The sequence below is a fragment of the Channa argus genome, chromosome 2, assembly GCF_033026475.1.
Source record: "Channa argus isolate prfri chromosome 2, Channa argus male v1.0, whole genome shotgun sequence".
In the NCBI taxonomy this organism is placed as follows: Eukaryota; Metazoa; Chordata; class Actinopteri; order Anabantiformes; family Channidae; genus Channa; species Channa argus.
In genome coordinates this window covers 6,409,159-6,434,257 of record NC_090198.1, presented here as the reverse complement: position 1 = coordinate 6,434,257, position 25,099 = coordinate 6,409,159, and the positions used below count along the sequence as shown (strand labels likewise).

Here is a 25,099-nt window from a genome sequence, read left to right as displayed (position 1 = left end):
TGTGGTGCGGTTCCAAGGCAACAAAACATCAGCCTGAAAATGTTTTGGTGTAATTTCACTAGCTTCCACTTTAAGTTTCATTTACTTGTTAAGGAGAAGAAAATGACCTAAGTTCCACTTTGTGTGTATCATTTCACTTTAATAAGCCCGATTCACTCACAAGAGGGGAAAAAAAAAAGGAATGTTCAAAAATCAAAGCAGCAGAGACTAAAACATACAGTGCCACACTTTTCAGATATTTATTTCTAAAAAAAAACTCTTTCCCTTCACAATTATGTACCACTTTGTGTTAGTCTATCACGTAAAATCCTAATAAAATACATTTCCGCTTGTGGTTGTAACATAACAAAATGTTGAAAACTTCAAGGGGTATGAATACTATTGCAAGCCACTGTAACAACGTGTAGTCCATATGCAAAATAACTCAATCCTACATTTATACTAATGCAGTCATTAATGTTTCTTCTTGAGACCCTTCCCTCCACATCTTTCATTATTTCTTTAACAAAGCCTTCCTTTTAAAAATGTGCAGTCTTGAAGCCCTATCCAACTGAACTCTAAAGACATAATAGGGTTATTATCTTACACCTCCAGAGCCACATTATAGAACTTGTTTCATGGGCAGACTAATGTACTCCCCATTCAGATTAAGCCTACCTTTTTATGAGCCAATAACTAAGATCAAAATTAACAATAAAACCGTGAGAAATTATGTCCCTATCTATTCTAATATAGGCTACAATTGTGTCAAATTGAAGCTGGTTGCGGACAAAGATAGTGGACTGCCAGAAGTGCTTTATGATAGCCAGAAGTTTCTAATCTCGGAGAAAGATGGACCTTAAGACAAAGATGATGATAAGTGTTAGGAAAAGCCATTAAAGCATTAAGCCTTCTGAAGAGCCTGAACGTCTAGTAAAAAATGGCTTCTTTTGGTTGCACTCCATATTGTTAGCTATCTGCGATCTTAGTCTGCAGCCAAGTCCCTCTTGGGTGAAGACGTGTTGTTACAAAAATTGCATTGCATTTTGAGTAGTAAATAAAGTGCACATGCCCCGTGTGATAACGGAAAGCTTGACAGCCACAGCGGTATTAGCTAACGGGGTGTCAGTGCCCGCCAGCAAATTTTTCGGATGGATATGTTTCGCAGCACTAACTACCGTACGCTAAGAGTCCCTCATAGAAAGTAACATGCTGTTGTTTTCTTATTGTAATGAGGACTCTGCTAGGTCTCATTGTCTCTTCCTGTGGGCCTGCATCTCAGTACAACAGTGTTATCAGCATCCAGTGCCCATGGGTGTGCTTGGGTCCACTAAGCACGCCGCAGATGGCAGCACAGGGACCTTTCATTATCGCTATGTCTCATAACTTATACACAGAGGTAATATCAGTAGGTGGTACTGCCATATGGAGGTAATTTCAGCTTATGAGTTGCAACAACAAAAATGTCTCAGTGGGACAGACAGATGATGGACTCACTTTCATAACTCTATGGAATGGAACTGTGTTGCATGACATTTTGGCTCAAATAGGCAAAAGTGATAAGATCGCAGGGAAATGTACAGATAAACATGTGAGGTTTATTTCTCTGAATTCAGAAAGGTTAGCTGTAAGATCATGTGTAATGTAATGTTTACTGACAAGGCGTTCGCTTGCGTGTGTGTGTGTGTATCTACCTTTCTGCAGGCATATCGTTTCCTTGCCATCAATAAGAAGCTGGGGTTGAGTGGGCGTCCGGAGAGGCCAGTGGGCTGCATTGGGACCTGCAAGGTATATACCTTTGTGCATGCGCACACACACACACACACACACACACACACACACACACACACACACACACACACACACACACACACACACACACACACACACACACACAGACACACAGACACAGACACACACACACACACAGACACACACACACACACACACACACACACACACACACACACACACACATTCATATAGTTACATGCACACACATACTGTATGTGTGGTCCACGTTGCGCTGCTACACAGGTCATGAATGGTCACTAACACACCACCCACATATTGATCTGCATATATTTCCCAGAGCTCCAACCACTTGACTATAGCCCAGAAACTCAACACAGAGACAGAAACTATTCAGGTCTTCAAACATAAAGTATGCATCAGTGAGTGCTGAATATATTTTGCTTATTTTCAGAACTTATTGCATTTGAATATGCTAAGCTGCTGTCAGGCAGTGTGTGGATGTCTGTGTATTTCTTATGACTGTGTGTGTGTGTGTGTGTGTGTGTGTCAAGGTTTGGTTTAGGTATTTAACTCTGAGAGTTACTTACATTGTGTCCACACAATGTGCATCTTTAGCAGGCTGGTAGGATACTTTTTTTATTGGATGCCATTGTTTTGAGGACATTTCACAACTTCATAAGGTCAATATTTAGTTTTAGTGTTCAGACCAGAGCTACGCTTAGTTAGACATAAAATATGGTTTGGGGTTCGGCACTTAGTTGTCACGGTTAAGGTTTTAGGAGAAGGGCTAGGGACTGCATTAAGACGGTGCTAATACCTCTTGCTGCTGTTGTTTGCAGTTTCTACCAAATGAAGGTCATAGCACTTCCAAAAAAGTCGAGGTATAGCAGTTTTCTCAAACAAAGGCATTGCCAAACAAATGAATCATGGCTTACAACACATTGCTTAGACAATATTATATTGGAACATTTATGGAGAAGATGGCAGACTGCCAGAGGACATTATCATCATCAGTGTGTCTGTATGCCTGTGTGTGTGTGTGTGTGTGTGTGTGTGTGTGTGTGTGTGTGTACCCAGTGACAATCTACAAAGGAGGTATTTACCTGTTGTGTGTCTGTACAGTATGTGTGTTACCAGGAGGGTCCATGTATAGCTCCTGTCTCTCTATCTTAGTATTGATGGCTTGTTTTACAGCTGCCTTCTAATGTTACTGTGTGTGTGTGTGTGTGTGTGTCCGTGTGTTTGTGTGCATGTCTCCCTCTAGATTTATCGAATCCTGGGAAAGACGGTGGTGTGCTACCCAATTGTGTTTGATCTGAGTGACTTTTACTTGTCGCAGGATGTTATGCTGCTGATTGATGACATTAAGGTAAGCCAGGGTCACATGTCCGGTGCGATAGATTCAGAAAATGTCTGGTCTAAAAGGTTCAGCCTGACATTTGTGAAAAGTACTGCTTTGGTTTGATTGCATTTTCATTATATTTTCTCATACAGATATATTTCAGAATATGCGGGTTCTGGTTTTTCCCTAAAGCAGTTCTACTATTCATGGATTTATTGACCAATTTGTTCACAAACAAAACACAAAATTAAATTACAGCTTTGTCATATGTGATTTAAAATAATTTATTGTAGCTTTAATAATAGCAAAAAAGAGAAATGGGGGTGGGGTGGGGGGATGTTTGTGTGACAACAGTTTCAAATCAAGATTCATATTAAGTTTGAGCCACAAGACAATTAGCTTAGCCTACTAGCACTTCTGATTTGATCAATCCGCAGAAACTCAAAGATTCAAAATGCCCAAGCACAAATATGAGGGTGGTATCTATCCTCTAATGTAACTCTTAGCAGGTTTAATGTAACATATATCCCAGAATGTCAAACTATTCCAATAATAATTTTCCATTTTGGCAAAAGAATGGACCTTCAACGTGTGTGTGTGTGTGTGTGTGTGTGTGTGTGTGTGTGTGTGTGCAGAATGCCCTGCAGTTTATCAAACAGTGCTGGAAGATGCAGGGACGTCCTCTCTTTCTGGTTCTCATCCGCGAGGACAACATCAAGTAATATACACACTCTGTAATAACTCTTCTATCTGTCCTCTAACAGCCTTCTAACACCATTCCTCACTCCCCTATCTCTCCTCGCGTCACTCGCTCTCTCGCTTTCTTTCTGTCAGGTTGATTGGGTGGCTCAAGCTCCCAACCAAATCACAATGCAATTTTTGTTAATTTTTTTTAAAGCAATATCTCTGCCTCTGCTTCTCTTCCCTTCAGGTGTGTACTATTTATCTTTACAGAAAGGAGGTGCTACTGTGTTTGCCTGCTGATCAGTTGATAATGTTTCTCATTTGTATCACTGTAGCCTAGCTGGTGGGCTGATAACAGCCGTACTGACCATTATTCAGGGACCTACATGTTGAATGTGCTACAAACGCTTAAACAGTTCCTTTGCAGCATCTTAAATGAGTCAGAAGCAGCTCAATAGTCATTATTTTGCTATTGATCCGAAAGATGACCTGTATAGACGATGACAGAGGACCAAATAAAGCAATGAGGGTTTGGTTGAAGCGTGTTGATTTATTTAGTTTCAGCAGTGATTATTTGATTATCTTGTCACATTTAATTCACATGTTGTTCTTAGAGTATGACTGTTAATGGAAATCACAAGAAAGGGGAAAAAAAACCAAAAACTTTTTGATGTCTTTTTTCTCAGGGGCAGCCGCTTCAACCCAGTATTAGACATGCTGGCATCTTTTAAGAAAGGCAACGTTGGAGGGGTCAAAGTTCACGTTGACAGGCTTCAGGTTTGTGGATTCATCTAATGAAATTAGATTATTATTATTATGTATTTTTGGAATTTGGTCACTCTTGAAACAAAATAAATGAAAATATTATTTACAAAAGTAAAATAGAGATCTTGAAGAGAAAACTTTTGACACGAGAAAATATTGTTGATGAATGTAGAAGGTTGTTGATGGTTCTTTTAGCAATAGATCAACAACAGATCCAACCAAATTTCAAAAAAATATGCTCACATTGGTTCTGTTACTACTGCATTTCGGTATATGTGTTTCATGATGCTGTTTCAGATCAGTTTTCCTAAAATGGTGTGTATGGCAAATTAAATAAACAATTTAAGATATTATATAAATATGCTATTGTTTGTTGCATCTAGTCGCACTAGTTTTTCCATCTTACCTCAGTGACCAGGTTGACAGCGGAAAACAGATGCTCAGGAAGAAGAGTTGTCTGTTAGTCGCACAAATATAGTACAGACATGGAATCCATAAAAATGTTTTTAGTTTGATACTTCATACGTTTGTAAAATATTTAATGTTATTCACCGTCTACTCTGAGCTGTGTTCATAGTTTAGATTGCTTGCATATTGTGTAGAGTTTTCATAAAAGTGTTTGTCAGGGGAGAATGTGCCACCTGCTCTCTCTTCTTGACTCAGTTACACTGGATATTACAGCTGTCTCACACATAAACATCGGCCTAAAATTACAAATGTTTCAACAAATTGTGTGCTCAGGGCTTCACTCTCGCTTGAGGAACAAATAAAAAATCCCCAGCAGTTAATCTAAAGTCCCTTCTTATTTCAAACACCAGCAGCATTGTTTAGCTGTGTTTTGACCTTGGTCAGTCAAATTCAATTTGGAAATTCGTTTTGTTTGTCTGGGAAAGGTGGAGCTGGTTGGGGAGAAGCTCTTTACACCTTGTAAAAAGAAATGCATTGGAATAACTTTAGGTGACAACAAAAGATTAGAAGTGAACCCCTGCGATTTACCTTTTGACCTACTAGGAGAATTAGAGGAGCTGTAGAGGAACGAGACAATACATGCTTACCTCACATTGCATTACAGTCTGATACCATGTTTGTGGAGGAGCAGAGCACGTTTAACAAATTAGGGGTGTGGAAAAATATTATATGTAGTGATACTTTAGTGTGTGATAGTGTGTTCTTTATACAACAGTTTGCCTAAAATGATATTTTAAAATAATTGCAATATATTGCCTTGGTTACAGTATTGCAATATGTTGAATCGTAACCCTGGCATTGTGATGCATATTGTATCAGATTTGTAATTAATTAATACTTGCAGTACCTCAGAGAAGGAATCGCAGAGAGTGCTAGGATTAGTGCATTCTCACTTTGGTTAAGAAAGAAGTACTGTAAATCAAATGTGAGTCACATCTCAAAAAAGGACGACCACAAAGTGAACTACAGGGTAAAAAAGCTCATTCTTAATTGCTACGTTCAGCTGTCACTTTTCCAACTTCATCAGCCCATGAAAACCTGATTTTTTTTTTTAAACCACTTTAATCAGTATTATGATACTAATTATTTGTCACATGACTGACCTTACGTAATGATAAAGGCGTCATTCATGATGACAAACCTACAGAATTACACCCAATTCTGTAATAGCCCCCAGCTTTATGAAGCATTTCAGCATCTCTTAACTCATTAGTTTGTTGTTAAAGCCTGTAACATTACTGTTTGGTTTAGTCCCAACCTCATTTCGAGCAGTAGCAGGCAGCTGTTTTTTTAGAAAACCCACTTAAAACTCCATCTGTACACGAGCTCCTCCAGCACCAAAGAGAAAACAAGCAATGTTAACAACTTGCAGGTGAACAGAGTGGATAATTTAGCAGCCAAAGGGCCAGATATGTTTCCTAGCAGTTGATGGGGACCAGAATTAGAGGTAAAAAGGTGAATATTGGAATGTCATTCATCAGATGGACACAAATAGGACCCCAAAAGAATGCTAACGTTTATGTGTATCTGCAAGAGGAAAAAAAAAAAGCAATATTCACGTTAAAAATCACAGTCTTTGTTAAAATATTCTAGTGTTGCAAATGTGTGTTGTTTCTGAAGAGAACACAGTCAATCTTAATGATGTCAAAGAGCCAGAAAATAAGGTCAAAGGAAGAAGTACACTTATTTCCACAAGTGCTTTGTCAAAATGATGACAGGTTTCCCAACCCCAACTTCTCCCCCAGACTTTGTGGTGTTCAGCAGAGACTTTCTCATAGGATCCTTTTTGTTGCTTCAAAGTTCTTCCTTCCTTTCACCTATTTGTCATTCACTTCACAGCTCTGGAACTCCTCCACTCTTTATCATCTCATTGTTATGGGGAGCAGCATTGCTCCTCTCCTACGCCTCCTATTTTTGTTTTGGTGTTGACTTCAGTTGGAATGGCTAATATCACATTTAGGCCACAGTCACAAGACGTATTGAGCTGCTCTCGTACACTCCTACACAGCTGTGCTTTAAAACATCCCGACTGTTCTCCCATCACCATTACTGCAGCCGTGCACATTTGTAAAAGTTGAAACGGACAATTTAGTTCACACATTACTACTCCATGTGTTATTTGTTATTAACTGTATTATTCAAACTGTTGTTTTGTCTGAGTCACTCAACGCACCTCCTGTCAGAGATTTATACAGCACTGTTTCTTCATTTCATGTATTTCTGTGCTCCCAAGTGTGCCTTATGATTTCCTCGTACATTCATTCACACATACTGTATGGATGTGTATATGTTGTTATATGTTAATGTGTAAATCTCTCACAGAATAACAACTTGGCAAACTATTAAAGGTGTTTTTTTTTTTTTCTCATCCATCGTTTAGACCCTGATATCTGGAGCAGTAGTGGAGCAGTTGGACTTCCTGCGTGTCAACGAGTCCGAGTAAGAGCTTCCTCTAGTCTCAGTGCTTTTGCCCCCGGAATATTTGCAGCACTGCAGTAGAGCTGACATAGAGACTTGATGATAAATGTTTTCTGAATCTATATATGTCATACATGTCTAAATATGTAGAGTAAAATATCGGAAAATCAAGGCATTGTTTCATTTTATGCTTGTAATGGGAAATTAGAAGATTTTGGTGTAAAAAAACACCAAACAAAACAAAAAAAAAGAAAACAAGCTGTCTACTAAAAAAATGTACACAAAGTGTAATGCGGTGTGTGTGTGTGTGTGTGTGTGTGTGTGTGTGTGTGTGAGTAGGATCCCAGAGTTTAAGAGCTTTGAGGAGCTGGAACTGCCTAAACACTCTAAGGTGAAGAGACAGACAAGCACACCCAATGCCTCCGACTTGGAACAGCAGCCGGAGATCTGCGTGGAGGAGTGGCTGCACAAGCCCACCCCTGAGATCATCCAGAAGTTCCACGTGAGTTGATGGACTGCTGTGGAGCAAGTCCCACAGCAGCAACCTGCAACAAAATATAATTTGCGTTTTCTATTAATGCATCAATAATGATCAAAATAAATAGGTCAGTCATGATACGCCTTCTAAATCATATTAGAGCAGCTTCCACACTATTATCAATTTTAATATAAGCATTTTAACTGGATTACATTTTATTCTTTTTATTTCTTTTTATTTGAGTCAATACATAAATTGCTCCTAATATAAAAAAACTCACCAGCGTCACTCACAGCAGATAAACAGTATTCTTTTACAATTATGTAAAACTGCTGGGCAATATTATACTAATCGAATGCTAATACATGTAGCAGTGGGAGTTAGCACTGACAACGACTACAGCTGAGGAAAATTCTCCATTCCAAGCTGTGGAGAGAAACAAAAAGCAATTACACATGCAGCCATCCTGGCAGAAAGACGGTCAAATCAGATTTTACATGTTTTGTTTTGATGTTGAATATTTATTCATTATATAAATGTGACGCTCTACTTCTAAGCGACTCAGCCGAAGGTTAAACAACTCACATATTTACTTCCTTCTAGGTCACCAGTCTCCTATTTCATTAAAATAACCTATAACAAATATGTTCAAATATGCTTTTCAGCTCAACTTGAGGTTTTGGATAAACATCGGCCGAAAAGAATGTTTACAATCATGAACCGCTCTCTTCATTCTGGCTACATGCCTGAATATTTTAACTTTGCACATATTTAAACAAATTAAAAATGAAACGTCCACCCGCAACTGAACTGTGGATGTGACTTGATGGTGCTGTGAGACCTTGAGGGTAGAAGTCAGAGTAAACATCTAGCTCAGACTGTGTTGGGTTTTTAGTGATCTATCTTATGACACTGATTTTTAATATTTTCAATGATTTTCGGAGTCGCATCTGGGGTTTTGCACTCTTCATGGTGCTCTTTCTTTTGTCATTCAAGTTGGTTTTCATTTATTTGCGCAGGACTCTGACTGCTTGGCCAGTCAGGCTCAGCTTGCAGCCATTCTTCTTAGGAGAGAAGGACCAGATTTCCTCACTAAAGATGGTGAGCAGACACTCGCAAAAACACCGTGTTTAGCTTAAATGACTAGTCACCAGATGTGGGGAAACTGATCAAAATGATCCAATGCAAAAGAAATTTGATCCTGTCAAAGTGCCTATGTTTCAATCATGTTCATTATAGATAGCTGCCTAATTTGGCATACGTTGAGTGTTACTGCATTATATACAGTGTGGCTGAATGTCTGATCACAGAAGCATGTTTGTGATTTTAGAGAACCTGATGGATGAACTGGAGAGGATCTACAGAAGAGCTGGCAGCAGAAAACTTTGGTCTGATATTCGCACGCACATACACACATACTTACAGGACACACAGTTAATGTCATTATCATTATTATACATCTGATTTTCATGTGTTTTTATTTTTTTTAATTTTGGGGGTCCTGTTAGTAAAGCTCACATGTGGCCACTTTGAAATGACTGTTATTTAATGTGGATGAACTGTAGGCTGGCAGTGCGCCATGCTGCTGCCATTACCAAGAAGTTCGCCAGCTCTATAGCTCCTCACATCACCACAATTCTGGTGCACGGGAAACAGGTAATGTTCAGGCAGAAGTGGACTAAAGCATGTCAATGGCCAGTAAGCTGACTAGCTAGTGAGCTCGCTTGAGAGCTGTGTGGGGCTCAGCCATCCCTAAGTCGGATTTCCTTCCTTACTGGGGCGTCAACAACAACAGCAATAAAAATAATATTATTTCCGTAAATGTAGTGATTTAAGTCTATTTTCACAGTATGTCGTAAAGGAGTCTATCTATAGATTAAGAATATTGAACGACTGTGAATATATGTATTGAAACTTGAGAACACTGAATGAATCTGTGACACAGGTGCCAACTTGTGTTTCCATTCCGGTGTGTAATGTCACATGCCATATGCCTCGTGTAGCTGCAGGTCGTGTCATACAGAATGAGTCGGCACCAGCATCTTTTCCCCCCGTGCTGTAATTATTATTATATTATATTTACACAGTTTCTGATGAAAATCCTCATTGAATGAGGTTTCCTGTATTACCTTGAGCCATAGTAATAACAATGGTAATAACATAGTCAGTATAATAGAATATCAATCACAGAAATAGTTTATAAAAGTACATTTTCAAATGTATAAATTAAAAGCTGACTTAGCCTTTCTGACATAACCTGTAGCTACAGGAGGGATCTGACAAATGTTACACACTGACGACACAAGCTGGCACTGGTCCCTTAATGTTTCTTTCAATTTTCTGTATTAAGTATTGTTACATACGTTCAGTTTTTCTTTCAATATATTTAGTTTGTCATTCAATATCATCACAAATGAGTTCCCAAACGTGAGCCATTGTGTAAATATAGCATATATTTCTGGCTGATTTGTTTCAGTCCCATATTGTGCAAATAAATACCTAAAAAGCTAAATTAAGCTGCTCTCACACAGTCATGAGTTTGGCCGAGCCAGCTACTCCAAGCTAGCAGTCGCCTTGCCTCCGATCTTTACAGGAGTTCATCACTGTGTTGCTCTCTCTCTCCATTAACCATCACAAGGCTGGACCCCTGGTTTCAGCTGTTCTGTTTCTCCCCAGCATCACCCACTGCTCTAGGTGCCAGCTGTAAACTCCAAATGAAGCTGAATTTGGCTGCTTGATGCGGTGTTGTAAAAAATGCCTTTGCGCTCCCTGTAATTCCAGGTCTATTTTATCACGGACAGATGGAAAGCTTTGATAGCTGCTTACAAAGTCATCAAGACAAAAAGTAAACGTGAAATAATAGGAGAGCTAATTAAGTTTACTGTGACACTGTGGTTGCATTTTAACCCTGTCGTCCTTTTCATCTTGGATATTAATGTTTTTGAAACGTCTCTCCAAACAGCATTTGTGCATTAATTTTTTAATGCATTAATTTGTGCAGTAATTTTTGGACCATTTCTTGACTGTTTAGGCTTCTCCAGCACTTTCAAAAGCACTTTCAGGCACTTACTTTATAAATGTTAAATAAGACCTTTTGTCAAACTGGTGCTCACTACTCCAGTCAAACAAAATACTGTGATTTTCTCTCGTTGCCTACAAAGCTGGTAAAATTCAATTTTGTTTGTTGTATACTGCTGGTCTGACTCAAAGAATTGAACTGTAGTTGTTTGTCTCAACTTGTCATGTGAGTGTTTGTTGACCGTCTCTTATGGTCAGTGTTTTCTGTGTTTGTGGTTGGGTTGAATTTGTATCAGGTTGGCTGACATGGCAACTTTCACTGTATGCTGTTTTATTAATTATTAGGATTTCAGTGAAGATAAATTTGATTATGTTGTATGGAGAGTGAAATGGCATCAACCTTGCTTCCTAGTTTACCTTACATGGGCTCGGAAGTGAAGCTTGAAATAGGTTTCCCCAACAAAGCGTCAGTAGATTGACACATCATGCCTTCGAAACATAAAAGCTTTGTTGGTTTCACTACATAACTCCAAAATTAGACACAGAGACAGGTGTGAACACACACACAAACGCACACACTAAAAAAGTGTTGTTCTCAGCATATAATAAAAGGAAGTTGTGTTTCAGCTGATTATGTTCTTGACCCCCATTAATGAAATAATTTCACTCCCACTGCTGCCACTGTAAGGATGGCTTCAACTCTATGTGTATGTCGTGTAGCAACCCTGGCTGTGGCCTGCCATCCTAGGAATAACGATGGTGTGGTGTGCTGCTTTTCCCTCATAGGATTCCTGCAGAGAAAGAGGAGGCGGTTCGGAGGCTGCAGTGTCTCTTGTAAATAACAAACTCAGAAATTGGTGAACATTAAAATAAGTCAGAGGGAGCCAAATCTTTCATTTGGCATTTGGTCAATCAATAATGCTGCCTTTTTATGATTTCAACGACCAAATGAACAAACGTGTTCTATTGAGGCTGCAATGAAGCTGAGGATGTGGCCCCTCAAGCTTTTACTGCAACATGTGGAAGTCCTAGCTTCTAGTTGTTCTCCATCATGATATCAAGAATGTTCTTGTGTCTTTTTGCCTACTAGGTCTGTTGTCCGTCTTGCTGCCAGTCTCTTAACTAAGCTAGTGGACAGCCTTGCCCCCAGTATTACTAGTGTTTTAGTGCATGGCAAGCAGGTAAGTGGACACACAGCAGGGCCTGAGTAGTGACTATACCTTTTTGTCAAATACATTTTTGGTCACATTTGGGCAAATGGCATGTTGGGACCATGATTTTAATGTTCACTGATTAAAAGAAATAAAAATATTGGAAACTGGTGCTTGTAAGCTCCTCATGCCGTCATCCTATGGGAATTACTTAGCTTAGCTGCATGCTCACATTCCTCCTCACACCTCACCTCCACTGTGTGTGTGTGTGTGTGTGTGTGTGTGTGTGTGTGTGTGTGTGTGTGTGTGTGTGTGTGTGTGTGTGTGTGTGTATCTAAGCTGTAGTTGTAGTGATGCTGCCAGTGTGACCTGAATAGAATCCTAATATGCACCGTGTCCACGTGTCTAGACACACTTCATGTGCCAATTGATTTATTTTGACCCGGGAGTTTGTCTGATGCCACTCCCCCACGCTGGATGAGAGTCAGCGCATCATTTCCTGTCAAGTGTTATTCAGAGATTAGCCTCCTCTCGAGAGTGTCAGTTATCTAGCCTCATTTTTACCCTTCTGAACAGTTTTAGGCATTTCATTATGCTGAAGTAGCTCAAGGTGTGAATCTGCATATAGATTGCCTACCGGAGGGAATGCTGCTTTCAACATGATTGGAAAAAATGATTTAAAATTTGAGACTGCTGTGATGCTCTGCTTACAATAACAGCTCAGCTGGAGGAAATAAGAGGCACCACCCCATTTAAGTCAATTCGGACTCAAGTTTTGATTATATTTCTCGTTTGTATTGAAATCCAACAATGCAATCCTCTTGAATTCGGAGTTGGGCTTTTTCCAAACTCCGGGACCAAAGGCTCCTCTTTGCTCAGTTAGAATCAGTCGAGATGTAAAGATGAGTGATACATACAGGTCTTCAAAGTGCTGGATTTCATCAGCTGAAGGCAAGAATAAAAGTGGGTGCTCTCATCAGGAAGATTGCTGGAGTGTAATTTTCATGAGACGCCTTTCAGAGACAGAACAAAATACAAAAGAGTAATCTTGTAATTTTTTTCCTACTCACTTTTATGTGACTCTGGGAGAGGAGGCCAATTTTACAGAGGTGGAACAAAGATACTTGTAGGAATTGCACCTTGAAGGAAGTATTGAGTGCACATGCAAGTCTACCCGTGTACACGTGTCTGTGTGCCTGCACTGGCACACACACACACATACACACACACACACACACACACACACACACAGACACACGAAAGTTTAAATACATTAGGCAGAACAAATCTGATGCACTGCAGGCAACATTATAACCATATTTGTGCACGGTACATTCTCCTCTTCCCTCTGTGTGCGCTCTTGCTAATACCTGTGATTGCCAGGTGACCCTCGGTCTTTTCGGGCATGAAGAGGAGGTGATTTCCAATCCACTGTCGCCAGGGGTGATCCAGGGCATCATCTACAGCAAATGCTCCCTTTACGGTGGGGAGCGGGAGGCTGTTCTTCAGCAGGAGCTGGTCATCCACATCGGATGGATTATCTCCAACAACCCAGAACTGTTCAGCGGCATGCTCAAGATCAGAGTCGGGTACGTCACAGTCAGGTTCAGAATGGTTGCAGTAATGCCTGACAACTCTTACATTTCATCTAGGAAGGTGAGCTCAGGGAGTATGTGCTCTTTGCTGTAATTCTCCGTTTCTGACCTCAATTTATTTTCTTATGTTAGCCCATTAAAACTTTTGGAACAGCTGTGTACATACTGTACTGTAGCAGTGGGGCCTTGCATTTCAGGTTGTTTTTACTAAACCACAGGGCACTTGTGGACTGAGACCCACATTTATGTTTTGCTCCTCACTAATAGTGTAACTCTGAAGTTTAAACTGCAGAGTTACACATTTAACCTGAGGTTTTCAGACATGTGTGGTCTGAAAAGATCAAAAACGTTTCAAAGAAGCAATATTTATGACATTTTATTAATTTAACATATTAATCTATCTTTAAAGTAATTCGATTGTCCTAAAGTTACAGTAAGACATATGTATATTGTCTTTAGTGTCAGTAATTTCTTCTAAAATACGATAAAAGTTGAACTTTCAGTTAAAAAAAAAAGCACAAAAAAACTTTCAGTGATTTCACTGACCAATGTAAATGTATTCTGTAAATATAAGTACATTTGCTGCAAAGGAGCATCCACCAAAGTTTCAGTCTTTGAAACTAAGAAGGGTTGTGGCTCAATACCTTGTGCCAGACTTCATGACAGAACTGTCAGTTGCTTCAAAAAGAATAATTTTCAACATAAGATTTTAAAAAGATTCAGGGACTAAAGAGAAATCTCAGTGCATACAGGCCAAGGGTGGAACCACCACTGAATGTCCCTGACCTTCAAGCTATTAGGCAACACTGCAGGAGAAACAATCTTTCTGTCATCACGAATATAGCCACAGGGGCTTGGGAGTGCTTTGGAAAATCACTGTGTCTCCTATTGAAAATGTATGGTGCATCATGAAGAGGAGGATCTTACAACGGCGGCCATGTTGAGCAGCTGAAGTCTAGACTCCAGCTAGAATTCAACGGAATTTAGTTTTTATTGTGAAACTGCAACAGTTGGTGTCCTCATTATTTAAATGATTAAAAAGTGTCATTAAAAGGGAGGATGATGCAACTTTCACCTTTTTTTTTTGAGTGTATTGCAACATAAACCTCAGATGTTTCTTATATTAACAAAGTCCTAACTCCATTGGTCAGTAAAAACTTTCTGCGTCAAACGTACACCGAAGATCTTTGGGTATTTAAATCACAAAAAAGTGCTACTTCTAAGTGATATGTTGTTAAACTCTGGATGTCCAGATGGATTGTCCAGGCCATGAAACAGGAGCTGAAGATCAGGGCAGGAGACATGCCGTCCCAAGACATCTACCAACTCTCTCCCAGCGACATCAAGCAGCTCCTCCTGGATGTCCTGCAGCCGCAGCACACCGCCAGGTACTTCAAACACATTCACTCTATCAAAAATGTTATCCATGCTGTCTCATCCCATTCATCCCACAAATCTGCCTTTGAAGACGCCGTCTCTTTATCTTGATGCGTTTACTTGTTGTGTAATCTTTTTAGCTTTAATTATTTTATCTTCGCTTTCTTGTCTACATCCATATCTAATTATCTGCTGCTGTCGCAACCCAATTTCCCAGTGGGGAATATTAAAGTTTTGCCTTATCTCATCTAATCTGATCAACTCATAGACAGTTTCCTCTAGCACAGCCGCTATCAATTTTATGTTTCCCGTCCGTGAGACTTGATTCAGCAGTGTCACCCTCATTTCACCTCAGGTCCTGGCTGAACAGGCGTCAGATAGACGGCTCTCTAAACAGGACCCCTGTGGGCTTTTATGATCGTGTGTGGCAGATCCTGGAGAGGACCCCCGATGGCATTGTGGTTGCTGGGACTCACCTCCCACAGGTACAGGCTTCCCCTGACACAAATGTTCCACAAATTCTCGGATATTTAAAGGGGGACTCTGTGTACAGTCTGCTGCTCTATGAAAGGCAACAGAGCAGAACTTGTGGTGCATGTGAACACAGATTGATCTTTTTTTCTACTCAATACAAAGTTCAAAGGTGTCTCCACTGAAAGTCAAAATTATTTTCTTTGCGTGTTATATAAATTGGCATAAAGTCTGTGGGTCTACACGAAAACAAATCAGCAAAATTGTCCTTCAAGACAGTTTGAGGATCCTAGTGTTGCGACTGGTGGCTCACTACTCTCTATTTACAGCATTAAAGAAAATCATTAAAACCTATAGAGGTGATTATCTTGAATAGTAAATAGTGTGTACTACTAAATTCATATATGTATACTGAATTACTGCAATTCGTACCTAACACATTTGTTGACTTTCCTAATAATCACCTTTCTTTCCTCTCACCATCTTTGCGTAGCAACCCACACTGTCTGACATGACCATGTATGAGATGAACTTTTCCCTGCTGGTGGAGGACACGCTGAAGAACATTGTCTTGCCTGAGTACAGACAAATCATAGTAGAGGTAAACAAAGATAGGAGGAAAGTATAACCCTGCTGCTCTTACTGTTGTTTTTTAGTTCCTGACAGCCGTGTCCTTTTTCTACTATTTGAGTAGCTGCTGATGGTAGTATCCATAGTGCTGGAGAGGAACCCGGAGCTGGAGTTTAGCGACAAGGTGGATCTGGACAGTCTGGTAAAAGAGGCTTTCAGTGATTTCCAGAGGGATCGCAGTCGCTTTGAAGGAATAGAGAAACAGGTAGAGTGACTTCACTTTAGGCCACAGGGTTAACATTTTCTAATTTGAACATGAGCATAGTGTCTCCCACGAAATTATCTCATCACCTTTCTTAATTGATGTGCCGCTAAACCTAACCTAACTGAACTGAGCTTCCAGCCATAATTAAATAACTTAGCTAAGGGGTTAGTTTAATTAAATGGTGTTTAAAAGGGTACTACTACCATTTACCAGTTCAATAGAGCCTCATTAGATTTGTGAGATGTAATCTTTCTAGGGTGTTTTGACCTACGGCATAAAATGGTGTATTCATACCTGCATTAAATCACTCATTGTTAGTACAAAGACAAAATATCACATGTTGAAATTGAGAACCTGATCTTAGAAATTCTGTAAAATCGAGAATAAATTTGCAATTTCATCATACACGGTTGTAATATAATTGACATATTCAGAGAATCTGGATAAAAGACAAGGCCAAAAAAACAATATATAATATTATGGGTTGCCGTGGCTTAAAAACAGACATGACAGTAGGAATGAGCCTCTGAAAAGCAGTGTCCGTAAACACAGTTAGTCTCTGTATCAGCAAATGCAAGTTTAAATTCTGCCACCTTCTCTGAGCCTGAGCTCATTAAAAATGGACTGAGGTGAAGTGGAAAAGTGTCCTGTGGTCTTCTGAGTCAAAATTTGAAATTCCTTTTGAAAATAATGGATGCAGTGTCCTCCATGCTAAAGAGGACAGAGACCATTTTTTTATTTTTTATTTTTTTTAATCAGTACACAGTTCAAAAGCCAGAATCTGTGATGCTGTGCATTGTAACCTTTCTGGAAGTTCTGGGGTTTGTGTGGGTACAATCTTTCCCAAATGTTTCTTTTGTTTGTCCCAGGATGACATGGAGTCATTCTACAACACACCTCCAGTGGGGAAGAGAGGCACCTCCAGTTACTTGACCAAGGCCGTTATGATCCAGCTGCTGCAAGGGGATGTGAAGCCCAGCAAGGACGATCCATGCTCTGTCAGTTAGATTTACAATGATCTGAGCCCTAATCCCACCCCGCTCCAGTGTAGTCAGCAAATGGTTGATAATAATAATAAGGACTTCTCCATATCTATCGCACATATTCAGAATTTAACCCTAGACTTTCAAACCCTCCCTCAGCTACACGCTGCTCACTGCTCCCAGAGCTCGACAACAAAAACTGGAAGCAGACGTTTTATTGGCCATAGATTAGCAGGTGTGCACGTGTAGCACGTAACTACTTCCACAAGTCATGATAATGTTCATCATTTAAGAAGAGTGTAGACATAGTTCACCAGAGTTCACTTGCTTTACCTCGTACTGTGGATCTGTGCTTTTTCCAACTGCGTTGCAAATTTAAATTAAGAGTAACAACATTAGCAGTTGGCTGATGTTGCCACATAATCAGGTGTGCTATGAATTCAGAAGTTTTTTTTTAAGAGTTATGGACTTTAAGGGAAAAGCCAATTAAAAATGTCCCTTTGCTACTGTAGGTAACTATTGTCAATTTACTCTTCCTCTAACAATAAATATAGTCCTAAAAATCTAATTTTACATAAGTAACAAAGTCCTGGGTTAGTTTATTATAGATACTGAAAACCATGTAAGCAGCTTGACAGGTGACGAGCACAGTAAGCGTTGGCTTTATGTTTAGCATACGGATAGAACAGCTGTATCTTCCCCAGCATTTCTGTATAAGAAAGTGTAGCATGTAGCATATTCGCAAAATGGCCATTTCATATGGAAAAAATGTAATTCTTTATTTTTTGTTATTGCTTTGAAAAGTTCTGTACCGGAAATTTAGAACTTCTATGATCTCTGCTACATTTTCGTGAACCCGGCTCAGATGGGACTGTTCAAACTGTACATGGAGCCTCACCAGCAATAACCTAGGTGTCACATTCATGTTGCAATTGAAATGCAATAGTGGATCACTCATATTGCATTCTGAAAGATTTCTCATTGTTACAATTTGCCTCCTTAAGCAAGCGTAACTTATCAACTAAAATGGTTTATGCAGCCTTATTTTCGTACAATATTCATAAAAATTCAACTTGCTCTTGTACAATTGTACTACTACTACTAAGAACCAGCTGGCGGCCATTAGAGGGCAAATGATATAAGATTTGGATTTCTTTAGCGAGTTAATGTGTTTTATTCAAAATGAATAGAGGTAAGAGTTGTTTGTTGTACTGTGTTGAGTTCCTCTTACCTCTATGCATGCACACTATGCTGCATGACAATAATGTCTGCCACATGCATCATGACAGATTGTTACAGGCTAAAAAAGTGTTTCTGAGAGGCCCGTTCTGCACAATAGGTCTCTGCATGACAATGACTCTTGCTCATCTAAAGTCCCGGGGACTGAGGACCCTTTAGAAAACGCTGCTTTGCTGAATGTGGGCAACAGAAAAGACTGCTGTCAATCTGATATAGAGATGATGAAAGACTCGGTCTGACTTATTTTAAAGCGTGCCTCTCTGAATATCATTACTGCGATGAATCCGCCCAACCTTGTCACTGTGTGTGTGCGTGTGTGTGTGTGTACGTGTCTGAATTGTTTACCTTTATTCAAAAGAAGTATTTTTAACTCAAAACTGTGTTTCAAAGAATAAAGTTCCCATAGAACCCATAAACATTTTCCTCTGTGTCACTTTACTGTCAGCCTAAGAAACACGTATACGTGAATGTGTAAATAATAAGTGCAGCCATTATGCATTTACTTCTACCCCACGTTGATTTTAAAGCTACATGTCATATAATTACTTCCCATGAAGCAAAACTCTGTGGCTTTTTGGCAATAAATGCAGCGGAAATGAAGCATGCATGACTGCTGCAGCCCTGACGGGCATGTTTGGCACAGTATTATGGATCATACCAGTTAATACCCACTTACGTTGTTCCCATCCCCTTATCAATCTGCATCTCGCCACTGATGCTGAGAGTGCCTTCTGCAACACTGACTAACCGACTGGCAGAGAGAGATGGAGAAGGTGGGCGAGAGCCAGCGGAAAAGATAAATAAGCTCTGCCTCACGCTCAATATATTCAAATCAACGTGCACACTGGTGAGAGCGGGATCCTGCCTGTCTTGTTGAATAAATAGCTTCTTCACGATGAGGAATCCAAAAGAAATTCGTTTTACCATAAGATATTCCAAATGCAGGGTCTGTTTTTAGTCCTAGTTTGTACATATATGTCATTTTTTGAAGGTATTTAAGAGTAAAGACATTTACAGACAGTAAAGATTAAAGGCTAATGCCAATACATTTAGAAGGTCAGCTGCTTGCCAGTGTACGTAGGTGCTTTCTATACGGTGAAAACCAAATATGGTGAAAGAGGTGTTCTCTGATTCCTCCCGTGAATGTGTATGTGGGTGTAAGTGGTCTAGATCTGTATGTGGCCCCTGCAGGGTACCCCACCTCCCACCCAATGACTGCTGTGATCAGCTCCAGCCCACCCACCTGCACGTCTTAACAGGGTAAGCAGGTTAGGTAGTGAGTGAAAATTACCTTCTGATGTAATGATTTTTTATTATGCATCGTGTTAAATAGTTCAGGCCTCAATTGTCCACTAGGAGGCAGCAGAGTTTAATAAATGGAATTAGTGTGGGTTTCTACAAAATATTAAAGAGGTATTTAATTTTTAATAATCAAACCACAAGAATTAGTGCAATAAATCACATATCATAATCTGTTTACTTGTCTACCTACTGCTATTTGTAATTTAGGTTTACACCAGATATGTGTTTTGGTAGGAAACAGATAATTGTGCAAGTAAAAAAAATAAATAAATAGTGATTAATGCAATAATGCTCAAGAAGATAAAAAACATAAATAAATTTAAAAAAGCAACAGCATGTTCTCTGTGCTTCCCATAATTAACACACACTAATTCCACAGTGCACGGCTGAAAACAGGTCACCTTTCACCTGTGCTTCACGCAGTTTTGTTATTTTCTGACCGCAGGTCACACAAGGTGAGTGGCCAGGGTGGCTTTGTCCTGCCTGTCAGGAGAGGAAAAAAAAAAAAAAAACAGGTGGGAGCTGGCAAGAGGCCCTGCTGTTTGTCTGAGAGGACTACACAGTACGCAACACAAAGGTCATAGACCTTAGTGGCCTTACAGTATTTTGTGCCAGGATGATGGAAAAAGAGAATCCAAATAGAGTCATTCCATTTAGGCTTTAGATTAGATTGGGGAGGATCTATACACGAGCGGAAAAGACAGCCAGTACTGGGATATTGTACTGATAAATTAACTTCAGATGTGGGAAAGCACTTCTCATACATGCTTTTCTCCACTCACTCTGTTCTGTTTATATACTCACATCCCACGGCCCGGCAGCCACGTATTTCTCTGAAGGCATGTTGTCACTGTAGAGATAACTGCTAGGTAGCAGAATTACAGATGACACACTCATATCGAGGCCTCTGATTGACTGTTGAACCGCACAGATTTATCCCGTGACAGCGAGCACGTCCTTCCCATGTCTCCATCTCTATCACACCTCCCGCTATAATACAGCAGGACGTGTGCCGTCTCCTCCCCTCATGTTATCTGGCTTTCAGATGTGTCTGACTGTTGCACTGTAGATATAACACAGTAATAATGTGTTTATTCTGCACTGGGGGATTTATACATCTGATACAGATGGTCGTCATCCATATACAGTATGTGGTGGGAAAAAAAAAAAAGGTAGATGGTCTTTTTAGTAAACTTTTTTTTATCATTTATTAAACTTTTTCTCCCTTTTGATTCATGTGATTCATCTCAGTGGATTGCAATTACAGGTTGTATACACATCCCTAGTTCTCTTCGATGATCTCCTGACTTTTCTCAGGTTGACATTTCAGTTTCAAATGAAATGGTTCTTACCAACCGTTCGATCAATTGCCTTACAACTCCTTGAGGTTCCCCTCAGGATGAACAGCTTTCGTGGCCTTTTAATCTAACATTCTCGTCAAATCACATTTGTCCTGTGTTTGCATATATACTAGCGAATACTAGCAAAAATAATGGCATCCTCATGAGTTTACTGTAGATCCCATTAAAGTTACAGTAGCTGTAAGCTCCTACTGTAACGTTCATTCTGTGGTCTGAAGGGTAAGTTAGGGTTTGACTATTGCCCCCCCCCCCCCCCCCCATGATTCAAAACTACTCTTGATTGTTCTATTGATTCCATTTTGTTACTTTGTGCAATTTAGAGAAGAAAATTGTCTGCTAAAGGACAACACTGCTGTGGCTACTCTTTGTATGTGCACACTGGTGCTGCTGCAGCCCAGTAACACACTGTCTGCCATCAGGAGAACCCAGGTAACACACATCTGTCAACACCTCATATTACAGATGGCGGCCGAGCTCAGGTACATACACAGCCCACTACTGGTCAGCTACATTGTCTCTGTCTTTATTTGTGGATAAGTGGATGCACAACATGAGACAATCAAAGCAATTTCAACAGGAGAGCTGTGTGTAGATACATCAATCTGTTTAATTAATTCAGAACATTTCTATCAGTGCAGAGGTGCAATGAGCCCTTTAGATGTAAATACCTAAACAAGTTATCCTAATGTTCTCTTAAGGTTCTGTTAGGGTTCTCTTCATTCACACAGGAATTAAGGGAAAAGAACACTCAGATGCTGTAGCATCATCTGGGTTAAGTCATAACCCAGCAGACTTGTACTGTAGGTGTGTGACCTCACATATGATGTCAAGTCGCTGACCATCACCACAAACTGTCCCACATGAGATGTGTGGAGTCAGCCCGCAAAAATCAGGCCATAGCAAAGCTTGCGTTGTTCTCCGTTACTGTTACAACATTTTCACAGCAGTGACTAGTTTAACTTTACAAAATGGGTCCTAGGAAGCATATGTGAGTCCCTCACATAACAAGAATGAGGAAATACTGATGGTGTCGCAGTTCATGTGTGACCTCACAGATGATGCTGAATGTACGATGACAAAAATAACCAACTTAATTTAGCTTTAATTGAATTGAATTGAATTAATTGAATTAGCAACACAAATTCAATCCGACACTAACTTTAAACACAGAAGTCTATGGGGGACAGTTACATCTAAATATTTAATGGCCTGTGATTAAATATTCAATACCAACATGCTTGTGGTGCTACACTTAGTAATTAGATGCATATTTACAGATCAGTTTTAGTTGTTTTAATAAGTTGCATGTTTGAATTAAAACAAAATCATCTCATTGCTCTTTCAAGCCAACCACCGCTTTTGGCGTTGAGGCTAAATATCTAAATATCTAAAATATCAAAGTCAAATGGATCAACTGCACTTTCACAACGTGCACGTTGAGCTGTATGTCACAGATGGGATCAGCTTCATACGTGCATTTTATTTCCTACCATAAAAAACACAAACAGCTCCTGCTTGTTCTTGACAAGTCTGGCTGTCACCGTTACAGCAGCTCACTTACAGACACCAGTCAGCTGTGGATACAGTGCCGTGTGATTTGTAACATGCACACCTCATCAGCGGTAGTGATGATGATGATGATGATGATGATGATTATGACGATGATGAACACATTCCTTTCACTGCTTGTCGAACAAGTCTTCAGACGGATAAATAAACGTGTTTAACAGGAATGTGAGAAAGGAAACACTGTGTGAAAGACGACAACATAATGTGTTCTCAATGTGCTCGGACGCCCAAGGGGCCAAACACATGCACAGAGGTGTGAGTAAAGGGAAAATAAGGAGGATAAGAATGCATGAGCCAGTTATGATGACAACTCCAATGATGTTCAGCTAATGAGTGAAATAAAAGGTAAAATTAAAGTGGTGATGGATAAATAATAATTTACTAATGTCTCATTTAAAGCTAACCTTTCTACCTTTTTTAGATAGTTTTAGTTCTTTTAACTTTAATACTATCATATTTCTTATTGGATTATGTTTTGTTGAGTTTGCAGCTTGACGGAAGAATCAAACATGTATGATTGAAGTGAAATTTAAATCATCAGGACTGAGAATCATTGCACAGTAGGCAAATCAGGAGCTGGACTTTCAGTGGTAAACATACTGCCAACAGGACATGTACACACATATGGAAGTGTGAATCAAAAAAAAAAAAAAATAAAGCTGAAATTTTGAGCTTTTGTTTTTGATTTAAACCTCTGTGTCTTCAATCTCCAGCAAAAACACATTTTCTTTTTAATAACTAGTTTGCACTCATAGAGCACGTTTTTCCCTTGGTACCCAAAGCACCTCACACGTTGGCTTCTCATTTCCACATTCACACACACACACACACACACACACACACACACACACACACACACACACATACACCTGCTTGCTTGCAACAAACACTTTGACATAGGCACAAAAGGAGCCAGGGATCGCACCCTGCGAGATCAGACCCTGCCATTAGTAAACTAGTGCTCCACAAACTGAGCTAAATGCTAACATTAGCATGCGCTACTTGCTTACATTTACTATCTTTGTTTAGCACTAATTAGCACTGATTGGACGTATGGATTCCCCCCCCCCCCCCCCCCCAAAAAAAAATGAAAAATGAAAAAAAGTGATATGATGTAATAATAGTTATTACCTGGATTTGGATACAGTTTGAAAAAAAAAACCTTTAATGTTAAACGTTAAATGTTAAGCGTGTGTGCAGTAATTGTTGCTGAATGCAATGACAGGTGTGTCCTCTTCTGCTCAGTCTGGATTTACCAGCAGCACATTTCAGTGTGGAAACCTCCCAGACAAGTGTTACCATTCTGGCAGGAAGCTATTCTTCTCCACTCTCCGGGGCACCAGGGAGGGTTAATGCTTTCTGCACATTGACAGAGAAGGGCAGAAGGAGATGTGGAGACAAGGTGGAGAAAGATAGAGAGAAGGGCAAGAGGTGGGGGGGGAAATGATAGATGTGGGGTCTTAGACGGATGACGCAGGTTGATGGGACATTTGAAGAGTAGGAGCGGGAAATGAGAGAGGAAGAGGAGGATGTGAAGGGCATCCGTGTCCAACCTCGTGCTGTGTCTGAATCACAGAGGTTGACAGAGATGAAAAAGGGAGTGTGAGACAGGAGGGAACTCAAGCCAGACAGAAGCCTGGAAAGAAATCCGGCCTTCTCCTCTCAGACTCAGGGGGGGATGTGTTGACACACAGCAACACTTCAGTAAATTCTACAATGAAGAGAAGGAAACAAGGCCCTGAGATGTGTTTGCTTAATACTGAATTTCTGCAAGCTCAGTATGAGGAGGACTTCCCTGCACAACTGTGCACCAAAGGAAACGCTCCAAACACACACAGTCCATTACCAGTTCTATCCGTCATAGATGTTTGCTCTGGAGGAGTCTCTGGTTCACTTTCCTGCTGAACAGCTGTGGTGGTACGTGCTTTTAAAGTGATAGCAGCCAAGCTCGCAGCCTTAAATGATCTTATATACCGTTATACACTACATTAGTCAATTCCATGCTTTTATTCAACCCTCGTGTAAAACTCCAGAATCATCACAGAAGAATCCTTAAAGCATAGCAGCTCAAACTCCTTTAATACTTGAAACGTATTAGAGATCAGTCAGGGAAGAAATATAAAGTCTTCATCTCTTGGTCTTTTCTTAGAATTTCTCCTTCAAAAAACATTCTGGCTTCAGTGCCACTATTTTCAGCAAAAGTATGTCTCCTACATTTTCCCAAACATTTCCTTTTCCATCACGATTTAATGATAAGTAAAAAACAAATATGAGTGACTTATATTGTAGGATTACAACAGTGCTCTCGA

At 39.9% G+C, this 25,099-nt stretch overlaps 1 protein-coding gene across 3 annotated transcripts in view; it reads left to right on the top strand.

The window, feature by feature from the left end:
• Window positions 1-18,974, top strand: part of phkb (phosphorylase kinase, beta) — a 92,128-nt gene extending 73,154 nt beyond the window's left edge. For 2 of the 3 annotated variants that reach the window (XM_067495013.1, XM_067495011.1), the window contains 15 exons: window positions 1,684-1,767; window positions 2,999-3,103; window positions 3,712-3,794; window positions 4,447-4,537; window positions 7,374-7,432; window positions 7,751-7,913; window positions 8,909-8,990; window positions 9,220-9,277; window positions 11,998-12,088; window positions 13,442-13,647; window positions 14,907-15,041; window positions 15,386-15,515; window positions 15,995-16,102; window positions 16,196-16,336; window positions 17,206-18,974. In XM_067495013.1, the coding sequence (XP_067351114.1) occupies window positions 1,684-1,767; window positions 2,999-3,103; window positions 3,712-3,794; window positions 4,447-4,537; window positions 7,374-7,432; window positions 7,751-7,913; window positions 8,909-8,990; window positions 9,220-9,277; window positions 11,998-12,088; window positions 13,442-13,647; window positions 14,907-15,041; window positions 15,386-15,515; window positions 15,995-16,102; window positions 16,196-16,336; window positions 17,206-17,343 (1,674 nt within the window). In that variant the 3' untranslated portion in view covers window positions 17,344-18,974. Of the gene's footprint in view, window positions 1-1,683; window positions 1,768-2,998; window positions 3,104-3,711; window positions 3,795-4,446; window positions 4,538-7,373; window positions 7,433-7,750; window positions 7,914-8,908; window positions 8,991-9,219; window positions 9,278-9,454; window positions 9,546-11,997; window positions 12,089-13,441; window positions 13,648-14,906; window positions 15,042-15,385; window positions 15,516-15,994; window positions 16,103-16,195; window positions 16,337-17,205 lie in introns of all 3 variants that reach the window. The other variant, XM_067495012.1, reaches the window with a different exon arrangement.
• The last annotated feature ends 6,125 nt before the right edge of the window (window positions 18,975-25,099 follow it).